Source organism: Pan troglodytes, chromosome 20, assembly GCF_028858775.2.
Source record: "Pan troglodytes isolate AG18354 chromosome 20, NHGRI_mPanTro3-v2.0_pri, whole genome shotgun sequence".
Classification (NCBI taxonomy): domain Eukaryota; kingdom Metazoa; phylum Chordata; class Mammalia; order Primates; family Hominidae; genus Pan; species Pan troglodytes.
Genome location: NC_072418.2, coordinates 53,280,640 through 53,294,215, shown reverse-complemented (window position 1 = coordinate 53,294,215; position 13,576 = coordinate 53,280,640). Strand labels below are relative to the sequence as shown.

General features: G+C 52.7%; 1 protein-coding gene across 6 annotated transcripts in view; it reads right to left on the bottom strand.

The window, feature by feature from the left end:
• POLD1 (DNA polymerase delta 1, catalytic subunit) overlaps nucleotides 1–13,576 on the bottom strand; it is a 33,824-nt gene that overhangs the window by 12,154 nt on the left and 8,094 nt on the right. For 2 of the 6 annotated variants that reach the window (XM_063802111.1, XM_054672650.2), the window contains 10 exons: nucleotides 10,533–10,658; nucleotides 6,723–6,925; nucleotides 6,292–6,405; nucleotides 3,906–4,052; nucleotides 3,706–3,831; nucleotides 3,457–3,625; nucleotides 3,295–3,376; nucleotides 3,089–3,218; nucleotides 2,611–2,777; nucleotides 2,233–2,337 (listed from right to left, as the gene is read on the bottom strand). In XM_063802111.1, coding sequence (XP_063658181.1) covers nucleotides 2,233–2,337; nucleotides 2,611–2,777; nucleotides 3,089–3,218; nucleotides 3,295–3,376; nucleotides 3,457–3,625; nucleotides 3,706–3,831; nucleotides 3,906–4,052; nucleotides 6,292–6,405; nucleotides 6,723–6,924 — 1,242 coding nt within the window. In that variant the 5' untranslated portion in view covers nucleotide 6,925; nucleotides 10,533–10,658. Of the gene's footprint in view, nucleotides 1–2,232; nucleotides 2,338–2,610; nucleotides 2,778–3,088; nucleotides 3,219–3,294; nucleotides 3,377–3,456; nucleotides 3,626–3,705; nucleotides 3,832–3,905; nucleotides 4,053–6,291; nucleotides 6,406–6,722; nucleotides 6,929–10,532; nucleotides 10,659–11,618; nucleotides 12,079–13,576 lie in introns of those variants that run through there. The other 4 variants (XR_010153935.1, XM_016936649.4, XM_063802109.1 and 1 more) reach the window with 3 other exon arrangements.

The following is a 13,576-nucleotide window of genomic DNA, read 5'->3' as shown; positions in this document are numbered from 1 at the left end:
TGGGGGCAGAGGCAGGAGGCGGCGTGGAGCTGGGCTGAGATGGATGCTGAGGGCGCTGGAGGGCGCCTGGCTGCAGGAGGCCTTGCAGGGTGCTGGGGCCCAGCCTGGGGGAGACTGAGGCCAGAAGAAGCCTGAGCTGGGGCCAGGGCAGAGGGTGAGGGACACCCAGGGAAGGGGAGGAGGAGTACCATGGCCCGGGCATCAGCGCCACGCTGTGGAATGTACACTGGGGGTCCTAAGAGTTTGTTCTGTATTTTAGAATGGATTTTTTCTTGTTTTCTCTTTAATAGAGGCAGGGTCTTGCTATGTTGCCCTGGCTGGTCTTGAACTCCTGGGCTCCATCGATCCTCTCGCCTCGTCCTCCCAAAGTGCTGGGATTACAGGCGTGAGCCACCACACCCAGCCTGTTTTGTTTTTCCATTACCAAGCTGGCCAGACATACAGAAAAGCAGGAAAATAAGGCAATATATCTCATTAAGGGCTGAACCATGTTCTCCCAAAAGATGTTGAAGTCCTAACCCCCGGCACCTCAGAATGTAACCTCATTTGGAAATATGTCTTCGCAGGGGGTCAAGTGAAGATGAGGTCACTGGGGTGGGCCCTCACCTCACGACGGTGTCACTACACAAAGAGGACATGTGGGCTAGGTGCACTGGCTCACACCTGTAATCCCAGCACTTTGGGAGGCTGAGGTGGGCAGATCACCTGAGGTGAGGATGGAGACCAGCCTGGCCAACATGATGAAACCTAGTCTCTGCTAAAAAAAACAAAAACAAAAACAAAAATAGGCCAGGCGCGGTGGCTCACGCCTGTAATCCCAGCACTTTGGGAGGCCGAAGTGGGCAGATCACCTGAGATTGGGAGTTCGAGACCAGCCTGGCCAACATGGAGAAACCCTGTCTACTAAAAATACAAAATTAGCCGGGCATGGAAGCGGGTGCCTATAATCCCAGCTACTTGGGAGGCTGAGGCAGGAGAATCACTTGAACCCGGGAGGCGGAGGTTGTGGTGAGCTGAGATCATGCCATTGCACTCCAGCCTGGGCAACAAGAGCGAAATTCCATCTCAAGAAACAATAACAAAAAAGCAAAAATTTGCGGGGCGTGGTGGCGCACGCCTGTAATCCCAGCTACTTGGGAGGCTGAGGCAGGAGAATCGCTTGAACCTGGGAGGCGGAGGTTGCAGTGAGCCTCGATCGTGCCATCGCACTCCAGCCTGGGCGACACAGTGAGACTCTGTCTCAAAAAAAAAAAAAAAAAGAAAAAGAAAAGGGGTCGGGCGCAGTAGCTCACGCCTGTAATCCCAACACTTTGGGAGGCCGAGGCAGACGGATCACAAGGTCAGGAGATCAAGACCATCCTCGCTAACACAGTGAAACCCCGTCTCTACTAAAAACACAAAAAATTAGCCAGGCGTGGTGGCAGGCGCCTGTAGTCCCAGCTACTTGGGAGGCTGAGGCAGGAGAATGGCATGAACCTGGGAGGCGGAGCTTGCAGTGAGCCAAGATTGCGCCACTGCACTCCAGCCTGGGTGACAGAGCGAGACTTTGTCTTGGAAAGAAAAAAAAGGGAGGACATGTGGAAACAGACACGCACAGAGAGAAGACGGTGTGAAGAGGCACAGGGGGATGATGGCCGTCTGCAAGCCAAGGAGAGAGGCCATGAACCAGTCCTCCCTTGCAGCCCCCGAAGGAAGCAGGCCACTGACACTTTGGTCGTGGACTTTCCAGCCTTCAAGACGGTGAGACAATGACTTTTTGCTGTTTTCAGCCACCTGGTCTGTGGCTCTTTGTTACAGCAACTCGGGCAGAGGAATCCACCCTTACACACACGCAGACTCAAGAAGCACCCGGAATTTGCCCCATCCGTCAACACACTCCCCCCTCCTCCTCAATTATGATTCTTTTCCTTATGCTGATATAACCTAAAGGAAGACTGGGATTCAGTGGCTGCTTCATGGCTTGCTGAACCCCTCAAGCTTCAGGCCGACCTTGAATGCACAGCCTTCTCTTACTCCACTGTAACGCCCTCCTTGCCTCTGACAAAAGCCACAGTAACTTTTCCGACTTGGAGCAGGGCAGGGCCAGGCCTAGGCTGCCCCTGCAGGCAATCGGCTGAGGCACACAGAGCAAGATGCACCAAGCCATGTGGAGAGGGAGTGGGAAGGAGGCCCAGGGCCCGGAGGCCACACCTGGGGCATCTGAGAGAAGCCTCCCACCTGCCCAGCCCTCACCTTGAGGGTCTGGGCCCGAGAGATGAGGTACGGAAGGTCGAAGTTCTGGATGTTGTAACCGGTGATCACGTCGGGGTCCATGATACGGATGAAGGTGGACCAGGCCTGGGGGTGGGAGCACATTGGGTCACCCTGGTGGTTGCCCTGCCTCGGATTCCCCTACTTCCAGAATGTTCTAGAACCCCAGCCACCCCTGAAAATCCTGCAGAACCCAGAGGGGAAGTGCTCAAGCCTAAGTGCACAGGGGCCCACCCAGACCCACAGACACCCACCCAGACCCACAGACATGGGCGTCGCAGCACCCAGGAGCTGATGGCTCAGGACGTGGAGGCTTGCGGGGACCCCGGGAAATGGTGTGGGGTGTGGAGCGAGAGCTACCTGCAGCAGGTCCTCCTCCTTCTCGTAGCTCTGCACCTTGGCACCCAGGATGGGGGCACAGGGCCGCAGGGTGAGCGCCAGGCGTAGGAAGGGCTCCGGCTCCCCCCAGCGCAGGCCCAGCGAGCAGATCTGGATGACAGGGTCCCGCTCAGGCTCAGGGAAGATGCCTGCGAGGCAGGAGGATGCAGGCGCCTGACTCCTGCCCCTCACTCCCAACACAGCAGGGAGGCTGTACCTCCCATCTCCCCAGGGCTGTCCCCACTGCCTGCCGGCCCTACGTGGCTCACCCTGGCTCCTGCTCTGCTCTCACCTCCAGGCCGTCTCCACACCCTCTGCGCTCACTCCATCTGGCCACATGGGCTGGGGTGCTCCTGCCCCGGCACCTTCATGCTTGCCATTCCCTCCACCGGACCTGCCTTTCCGACCCCCCACTTGGCACATCAATGAGGCAGGCAGGAGCCCGGGCCCGGGGACAGACCTTTGCGGCCAGCGCACTCGATATCGAAGCTCAGCACGCGCAAGGGCGCAATGCGCTGCCACGGCCCTTCCGGTGGGTGACTGACCACGTCAGACCACAGCACGTCCGCCTCCAGCTGGCACTGCGTAGCCTGTGGGCATGGGTGGGTCAGCGGTGGCAGCAGGGTACCAGCTCCCCACCCCGCCCTGCCCTGGGAAGCCCTGCACCTTCTCCTTCAGCCTCAGGGTGTATTTCCCGGCTGGGAGCTCCAGCCAGTTGCAGCCGACGATGTCCGTGTCCACCATGAACCTGGAAGGGGCTGGGGGTCAGTGGACAGGGGCTGCCCGAGGGTGGGGACAGAGGCTGGAGAAGTGAGGCAGAGGCCGTACCGGATCTCAAAGTCGACGTTGGCCTCGTAGGGCGCGAAGCTGGGCGTGCCCAGCCCTGCCACACGGATGCCCTGTTCCAGGAGACGGCGGGCCGGGGCCACGAGGCGTGGCAGTGCCACGGTGATGCGCAGGAACGGGGAGGGGCCATGCCCGTGGTACCCAAACATGCCTGTGGATGGAAGAAGCTGGGACCAGCCAATGGCCTCCCGAGGGGACCCCCCAACCCGCTGATCCTGGGGGAGCACTCACTCTCTCGGGAGCACAGTTCCATGGCCAGCACGGCCGGCCCAGTCAGCTCCTTCCCCCCGCGATTGTCCCGGCTGATGGCCAAGTTCAGCTCCCGCTGCAGGTCACCCATGTGCTCGGGCCCGAAACCTGGTGTGGGAGGGATGATCAGAGGTGCAGGGGGCTCCAGTGGCTCAGGGAGGGGCTGGGTAGGGGCCACTCACCAGGGGGCGCTGGGGTGTAGAAGTAGGGAGCGAAGCCGTGGATGTGGCAGCAGACAGAGAACCCCTCATCGGTGACCCCGAAGGCGCGGAGCACAGGCACGGAGCCACGGGATGGTGGGGGCCCCCCAGGCACAGGCTGCGCTGGGCCTGTGGGGTCACAGGGTAAGACAGCGGCCATGCCTCTCAGGGTCCTCCAAGGTGTGCCTCCACAGCCTCGAAATACCTTGGGGCCTGCAGCCTGGGGCACTCCTGCCCCTGTACTGTTCCCTGAGTCCATTTCAGCCTCCGCCCTGGTTCCCATCTCCAGCCTCATCCCCCAGGATCCATTCTCCACAGCACAACTACAGGGAGGCCCCTCTTTTTTATTACAAGATAAAAACAACTGGCCATGCACAGTGACTCACACCTGTGATTCCAGTGCTTTGTGAGGCCAAGGCGGGAGGATCGCTAGAGCCCAGGACTTTGAGACCAGCCTGGGCAACAGAGCGAGACCCAGTCTCAAAAAAAAGAAAAAAAAATATATATATATATATATACACATATACACACACACACACGTACAAATAAATATATTTGTCTCTACAAAATATATTAATATATGTTATACATAAATTAATATATAATATATAAAGAATACATCATATATATATCTCTTATATTTCAACCACCTCCCAGGTTGAAAGGATTCTTGTGCCTCAGCCACCTGAACAGCTGAGATTACAGGCCCATGCCACCACACCTGGCTAATTTTTTGAATTTTTAGTAGAGACGGGGTTTCACCATGTTGGCCAGGCTGGTCTTGAACTCCTGACCTCAAGTGATCAGCCTGCCTCAGCCTCCAAAAGTGAGCCACCATGCCGGGCCCAAAAGTATATTTTTAAAAGTTAGCCAGGCCGGGCGCGGTGGCTCAAGCCTGTAATCCCAGCACTTTGGGAGGCTGAGGCGGGCGGATCACGAGGTCAGGAGATCAAGACCATCCTAGCTAAAACGGTGAAACCCCATCTCTACTAAAAATACAAAAAAATAGCCAGGAGTGGGGGCGGGTGCCTGTAGTCCCAGCAACTCGGGAGGCTGAGGCAGGAGAATGGCGTGAACCTGGGAGGCGGAGCTTGCAGTGAGCCGAGATCGCGCCACTGCACTCCAGCCTAGGTGACAGAGTAAGACTCCGTCTCAAAAAAAAAAAAAAAGTTAGCCAGACATTGTGGTGCACACCTGTAGTCCTAGCTACTCCGAGGCTGAGGTGGGAGGATCACTTGAGCCCTGGAGATTGAGGTTACAGTGAACCATGATTGTGCCACTGCTCTCCAGCCTGGGTGACAGAGGGAGACTCTGTCTCAAAAAAAAAAAAAAAATAGGCGGGGCACAGTTACTCACTCCTGTAATCCCAGCACTTTGGGAGGCCAAGGTCGGCAGATCACCTGAGGTTAGGAGTTTGAAACCAGCCTGGCCAACATGGCGAAACCCTGTCTCTACTAAAAATACAAAAATTAGCCGGGCGTGATGGCGGGCACCTGTAATCCCAGCTACTTGGGAGGCTGAGGAAGAAGGATCACTCGAACCCAGGAGGCGGAGGTTACAGTGAGCCAAGAGTGTGCCACTGCACTCCAGCCTGGGCAACAGGAGCGAGACTCCATCTTAAAAAAAAAAAAAAAAAAAAAATTATTGGCCAGGTGCACTCCAGCCTGGGCAACAGAGGAAAATCTTGTCTCAAAAAAAAAAAAAAAAAAAAAAAAAAAATCTTGTAAAAAGTCAAATTGGGCTGGCACAATGGCTCACACCTGTAATCTAAGCACTTTGGGAGGCCAAGGCGGGTGGATCACTTGAGGTCAGGAGTTCAAGACCAGCCTAGCCAACTTGGCAAAAGCCCATCTCTACTAAAAATACAAAAATTAGCCAGGCATGGTGGTGTGCACCTGTAATCCCAGCTACTTGGGAGGCTGAGGCAGGAGAATCACTTGAACCCGGGAGGCAGAGGTTGCAGTGAGCCGAGATCACGTCACTGCACTCCAGCCTGGGCAACAGGGCAAGACTCCATCTCAAAAAAAAGAAGTCAAATTGACTTTTGGTTTATGTGTCTGGTGTTATGAATTTTAAGGCACAGAGGTCCTTGCACAGGCTGCAGCCACTACGTATGCAAAACAGCTCAACGCTCCAAGCACCTCCCTCAAGCTGACCCTGTGTCACCTTCGCTTCGCACTCCACAACCCCTGGCACCCACTGGTCTGTTCTGTCACTACAGCTCTATGGCAACCAGAGGGGCAGAGCCAGAGGGGCTGACCTGGCCCGGCCTCTGCCCCAGGAGCACAGGGCCAGAGGGGCTGACCTGGCCCGGCCTCTGCCCCAGGAGCGCAGGGCCCCAGCACTCACCCATAACCCCTAAACTCACCCACATAATGGTCAATCTCCAACTGTTGGAAGATGAGGGGCTCTGTCTGGGGGTCCAGGGCTGGTGGTGTGGGCCGAAGCCAGCGAGGATCTATGGCTGATGGTGGGACCTGCCCTGGTGGGGGAAGGGAAGGAAGTGGAGTACATGGAGTCATGGTCTTCCCCGGCCAGGATGGCATGTGGTTCTGAAAGGAGCCAGGCAGAGGTGGTGGTCTGGGTCAGGCAGGAAACTTGGAAGAGAATGGGGGTCAAGGGTCAGGGCCAGAATCACTGTAGGCCACACAGGCTGCATGGGGTGGAAGGGCAGTCCTTTGTAGGATTCAAAATTGGCCAGAGTGGGGTCACAGGTCAGCTTTGCAGCTGACTCTTGGACCAAAGGCAAGACCAGGGGCAATGGGTTGGGCAGCAGGAGCCTCCAACTCCAAGCCTTACCATCTGCAACCCCCTCCAGGACTGACTGCAGCTCCTCCTCCTCCTGCTCCTGCAGCCTGTGTTCTGCCTCCATCTCCTCCATCAGTGCCAGGTCCTCCTCGAATTGGGATGGCCGAGGTGCGTCATCATCATCCCAGAGGCCCCCACGGGCCCGCTTTGGGGGCACCCCGGGCCCTGGGCCTGGCCGCCGCTTGCCATCCATCCTGCTGGGCAAGTTGGAGCTTGGTGGAGGTTCTGACCGGAGACACCTCTTACCCTGTCTCCATGGCATCCCATGCACCCACCATGACCATGAGCCTTTTCCTACTCTGGACTGGCTGTACTAACATAGCTCTCTGCACCCTGCAGGCAGTGGGGTGGGAGCACATTCCAGACACTCAATTGTTAGCTACTGCAGCAGCAGCCCCGTCGACTCCCTGACCCTCTCTCCCATCACACTAGGTCCTTAGCACATCTCTTGCTTTTTTTTTTTTTTTTTTGAGATGGAATTGTGCTCTTGTCACCCAGGCTGGAGTGCAATGGCATGATCTCGGCTCACTGCAAGCTCTACCTCCCAGGTTCAAGCGATTCTCCCCTCAGCCTCCCGAGTAGCTGGGATTACAGGCACCCACCACCACACCCAGCTAATTTTTGTGTTTTGAGTAGAGACGGGGATTTGCCATGTTGGCCAGGCTGGTCTCGAACTCCTGACCTCAGGTGATCCACTCGCCTCAGCCTCCCAAAGTGCTGAGATTACAGGCGTGAGTCTCCGTGCCCGGCCTTGGCACATCTCTTTATTTTCCATAAACCTCTGTCTCCGATACCTCGCCTACCAACCACCCATCTGCCCAGGCCATCTGCCATTGAAATGACAAAAACTGCAATTACTTTTGCACCAACCTAAATACTTTGAAATAATCTCAAATGCCTAGAACTCCTGTATGCCCTTCCCCAGGCTCCCCGGTGGTCAGCGTGTCGTGTGTGTGCTCTCTCACCGCCTCTCTCTGCCCTCCCACATGTGCGGTATACACACCATATTGTTACTTCTTTTCCTGAGTAATTTGAGAGTTCCTTGCAGATCCCATACCCCTCCACATGTTAGCACGTAGTGCCTAAGAATAAGGAATTCCTTTCACCGAGCACAGTACGATACAATCTAGGACATTTAACACTGACTCAAGGTTGATATAAAATAAAGGGCACCTTTCCCAATTTCTCCAACTGTCTCCAAAATGCCGTTTATAGTAACCCGCTTTCTCCCCGAGTCCAGGACCCACAGTAGCAAACAAAACACAACACAAACCACATACAGACTGCTACTTATATATATTTGTGTTTTCTTTTTCTTTCTTCTAAAGACATAATCAGGGCCGGGTGCGATGGCTCACGCCTGTAATCCCAGCACTTTGGGAGGCCAAGGTGGGCGGATCACGAGGTCAGGAGTTCGAGACCAGCCTGACCAACATGGCGAAACCCCATCTCCACTAAAAATACAAAAATTAGCAGGTGAGGTAGCAGGCGCCTGTAATCCCAGCTACTCAGGAGGCTGAGACAGGAGAATTGCTTGAACCTGGGAGGCGGAGGTTGCAGTGAGCCGAGATCGTGCATTGCACTCCAGCCTGGGCCACAGAGCAAGACTCCGTCTCAGAAAAAAAAAAAAAAAAAAAAAAGACAGAATCTCACTCTTGTTGCCCAGGCTGGAGTACAGTGGCACAATCTCGATTCACTGCAACTTCCGCTTCCCGGGACCCAGTTCAAGCAATTCTCCTGCCTCAGCCTCCCGAGTAGCTGGGATTACAAGCACGCGCCACCATGCCCAGCTAATTTTTGTATTTTTAGTAGAGATTGGGTTTCACCATGTTGGCCAGGCTGGTCTTGAACTCCTGACCTCAAGTGATCCACCTGCCTTGGCCTCCCAAAGTGCTGAGATTTCAGGCGTGAGCCACCAAGCCTGGCCTGTGTTTTCTTTTTTTTTTTTTGAGATGGAGTCTCGCTCTGTCACCCAGGCTGGAGTGCAGTGGTGCGATCTTGGCTGCAACCTCCACCTCCCAGGTTCAAGAGATTCTCCTGCCTCAGCCTCCTGAGTAGCTGGGATCACAGGTGCCCACCACCATGCCTGGCTAATTTTTGTATTTTAGTAGAGACAGGGTTTCGCCATGTTGGCCATCCTGGTCTTGAACTCCTGACCTCAGGTGATCCACCTGCCTCGGCCTCTCAAAGTGCCGGGATTACAGGCGTAAGCCACCAAGCCTGGCCTGTGTTTTCTTAATTACAACCTATAAAAGATTATTTTGGAGGCTGGGAGCAGTGGCTCACACCTGTAATCCCAGCACTTTAGGAGGCAGGTGAATCATGAGGTCAGGAGATCGAGACCATCCTGGCTAACATGGTGAAACCCCGTCTCTACTAAAAAAATACAAAAAAATTAGCCGGGCATGGTGATGGGCGCCTGTAGTCCCAGCTACTCATGAGGCTGAGGCAGGAGAATGGTGTGAACCCAGGAGGCAGAGCATGCAGTGAGCTGAGATTGCACCACTGCACTCCAGCCTGGGCAACAGAGCGAGACTCCATCTCAAAAAAAAAAAAAAATATTATTCTGGGGGTGTATTTTGACAAGATATACAATATCCTTGACAAGATATACAATATCTTTGACAAGATATACAATATACAAGATATACAATATAAAAGTTGACTAGAGTTAGGCACAGTGGCCCACGCTGTAATCCCAGCACTTTGGGAAGCTGAGGCGGGTGGATCACTTGAGGTCAGGAGTTCGAGACCAGCCTGGTCAACATGGTGAAACCCTATCTTTAATAAAAATACAAAAAAATTAGCTGGGTGTGGCGGTACACACCTGTAATTATGGCTACTCGGGAGGCCGAGGCAGGAGAATCACTTGAACCCGAGAGGTGGAGGTTGCAGTGAGCCGAGATCATGCCACTGCACTTTAGCCTGGGCAACACAGCAATATTCTGTCTCAAAAAAAAAAAAACAAAAAAACCACCACCACCACCAACAAATAAAACCCAAACAAACAAACAAAAAAACAACCACAACAAAACAGTTCACTGGGCATAGTGGCTTATGCCTGTAATCTCAGCACTTTGGGAGGCCAAGGTGGGAGGATCGCTTGAGCCCAGGAGTTTAAGACTGGACTGGACAAGATGGCAATATCCCGTCTCAAAAAAAAAAAAAAAAAAAGTATATATCCTCTGGTTGATTAGACAAGGTTATATGCAGGTTAAACTTAAGTGGGTGACTTTATTGTGGTTCAATAAGAATATTCTAAGGAGATACACACTCAAGTATTTAGGAGTAAATGGCCATAATGTCTGCAAGGTATTCGGAATTCTTTGTAAAAAGTGAGTGTACGTATACAGAGAGAAGGGAGATAAGAAACATGCATGCAAATCATAAATAGGACAGAATGTTGAAACAGGTGATCTGGGCAAAGGGCGTGCAGGTGTTCTTTACACTATTTTTTTTTTTTTTGGAGACGGAGTCTCCCTCTGTCTCCCAGGCTGGAGTGCGGTGGCGCGATCTCGGCTCACTGCAAGCTCCGCCTCCCGGGTTCACGCCATTCTCCTGCCTCAGCCTCCTGAGTAGCTGGGACTACAGGCGTCCGCCACTGCGCCCGCCTAATTTTTTTGTATTTTTAGTACAGACGAGGTTTCACTGTGGTCTCAATCTGCTGACCTCGTGATCCGCCCGCCTCGGCCTCCCGAAGTGCTGGGATTATAGGTGTGAGCCACCGCGCCCGGCCTACACTATTCTTTCAACCTTCCTGTTAATTTGAAATTGTCAGAGAAAGAAGTTTTTAAAAAGTACCTGTACCCAGCTGGGCGCAGTGGCTCGCACCTATAATCCCAGCACTTTGAGAGGCTGAGGCGGGTGGATCACTTGAGGTCAGGAGTTTGAGACCAGCCTTATCAACATGGTGAAACCCTGTCTCTACTAAAAAAAAAAAAACCAAAATTAGCTGGGCATGGTGGCGCACACCTGGAACCCCAGCTACTTGGGAGGCTGAGGCAGGAGAATCCCTTGAACCTGGGAGGTAGAGGTTGCAGTGAGCCAAGACTGTGCCATTGCACTCCAGCCTGGGCAACAAGAGTGAAATTCTGTCTCAAAAAACAAACAAACAAAAACAAAGTACTTGTCCCCCAGGGTCCAGGCTGAGACAGAGGGGATTACTGGAACCTAGGGCAGATCCTAGATGCGGCTGGGAAGAGGCAGGTGAGCAGGTCAGCTGTCTATCCCTGGATCTCATAACGGTTGCCCCATATCCAGTCCTCATTTTGCCTTTTTATTTTACTTATTTTTTTTTTAGACGGAGTCTCACTCTGTCACACAGGCTGGAATGCAGTGGCTGATCTCGGCTCACTGCAACCTTCGCCTCCTGGCTTCAAGCGATTCTCCTGCCTCAGCCTCCCGAGTAGCTGGGATTACAGGCGTCCACCATCATACCCGCTAAATTTTTTTTGTATTTTTAGTAGAGATGGGGTTTCACTATGTTGGCCAGGCTGGTGTCGAACTCCTGACCTCAGATGATCCGCCCGCCTCAGCCTCCCAAAGTGCTGGGATTATGGGTGTGAGCCACCGCGCCCGGCTTTGCTTTGCTTTTTTGCAATAGAACACACCCCTCCAACCCTGCGTGTCCGGAGTGGCCACAGGCTGCCCAGCCAAAGGCTACATTTCCCAGTGTGCGCCGCCAGGAGGGCCACGTGACTAAGTTCTCCCTCCAGGAATGAGAGTGATCATGAGGTGTGCAGCTACTGGGTAATCCTCCCACCCTCTTCCCCGTCACAGTGGCTGGAACATGGATGTAGTGGGAGAGCCAACCACAAGGACAGGGACAACACTGGGCTCCCCAACAACCTTCCAGAGCAAAGCTGTCTGCCAACCCTGCACACTTGCCTATCTTCCAAAGCGTTATGTGGAGAAATCAATTTGTATCTTTCTTGGGCCACTGTGTTTTGGGGGCTCCTTGGTACAACAGCTTAGACCTGAAATAAGCATGGAAAAATTCTGAACTGATGGAGTATATGTTAGAAATGTTCAGGGAGGTTCATAACAGACACTCAGCATTAGAGAGGGGCCAGCTCCTGACAGACATGCAACACGGATGAATCTTGAAAGCAGGCTGTGCAGAAGCCAAACACAAAGTGCACACTGGGGGAATGAGGAGTGACTGCTTACGGAGTATGGGGTTTTCTGTAGGGGTGAGGAAATGTTTTGAAACTAGACAGAGGTAATGGTTGTACAACACTGTGAACGTACCAACTGAATTCTTTGCTTTATTATTACTTTCTCTCTTTATTGAGACAGGATCTCACTCTGTTGCCCAGGCTAGAGTGCAGTGGCATGATCTCAGCTCACTGCAGCCTTGACCTCCCGGGCTCAGGTGATCCTCCCACCTTGGCCTCCTGAGTAGTTATGAAGACAGATGCGTGCCACCATGCCTAGCCAATTGTTTTTTGGTAAAGACGGGTTTTGCCATGTTGCTGAGGCTGGTCTGAAACCCCTGGGCTCAAGTGATCTGCCTGCCTTGGCCTCCCCAAAGTGCTGGGATTACAGGCATGAACCACCACGCCCAGTCATTGTTTGCTTTAAAATGGCTAATTTTACCTCCATAAAAATTGTACGATACCATTTAGACAAAGTTGTAGAATACACTAAAGTGATCTACAGTGCTAGAAATCAGACTAGTGGCTGCTCCTAGGGTAGGAGAGACTGGGAAGGGTATGAGGGGGTTTCTGGGGTGATAAAACACACTATACAGCTGACTGTACACTGGAGACCTGGGCATGGCACGCCATGTAAATGACACCTCAATTATAAACATAAAAGTTTGGAGGCTCAATTCCACATCTAGGGACGTACGCTGTAGATATATTATCACATAAGAAAAACTGCATTTATAAGGTTATTTCCGGAAGCATCGTTTGAAATCCCCAAGGACTGGAAACCACCTAACTGTCCTCCCCCAGGGGGCTATTTAAATATGTTAAGTCCGTTCAATGGAATACTATGCAACTGTGTAAAGGAACAAGGAAGCTCTTTGTGTACTGATAGGGAAGGTTCTCAAAGAGGCATTGTTCAGTAGATAAAGCAAGATGCACAGTGGTGCACTCACAATTTTATCTTTTGTGTTGAAAAAAAATGTCTAAGAAAACGTTTACCCTGATTCTAGTCATTAAGAAACAAACAGCCTGGGTGCAGTGGCTCACGCCTGTAATCCCAGCATTTTGGGAGGCCAAGGAGGGTGGATCACTTGAGGTCAAGAGTTCCAGACCAGCCTGACCAACATGGTGAAACCCCATCTCTACTAAAATACAAAAATTAGCCAGGCGTGGTGGTGGGTGCCTGTAATACCAGCTACTTGGGAGGCTGAGGCAGGAGAATCACTTGAACCTGGGAGGCAGAGGTTGCAGTGAGCTGCGATCACGCCACTGCGCTCCAGCCTGGGTGACAGAGCAAGACTTTGTCTCAAAACAAAACAAGAAAAAGAAACAAACGAATCCAAAGTGAAGGGTGACAACACTGGTCTGTAATCTTTAAAACTGTCGATGTCATGAAAAAGTAAGTTGCCTGGGCTAGGAGGCTCACGTCTGTAATCCCAACACTTTGGGAGGCTGAGGAGGGATGATCACTTGAGGCCAGGAGTTAGAAACTAGCCTAGGCAACATGGTGAGACTCCATTTCTACAAAAAATTAAAAATTAGTCAATCTCTACAAAAAATTAAAAATTACTTAAGCATGGTGGTGCATACCTACAGTCCCAGCTACTTGGGAGACTGAGGTGGGAGGATCACTTGAACCTGGGAGGTGAAGGCTGCAGTGAACCATGACTGCACCACTGCAATACAGTCTGG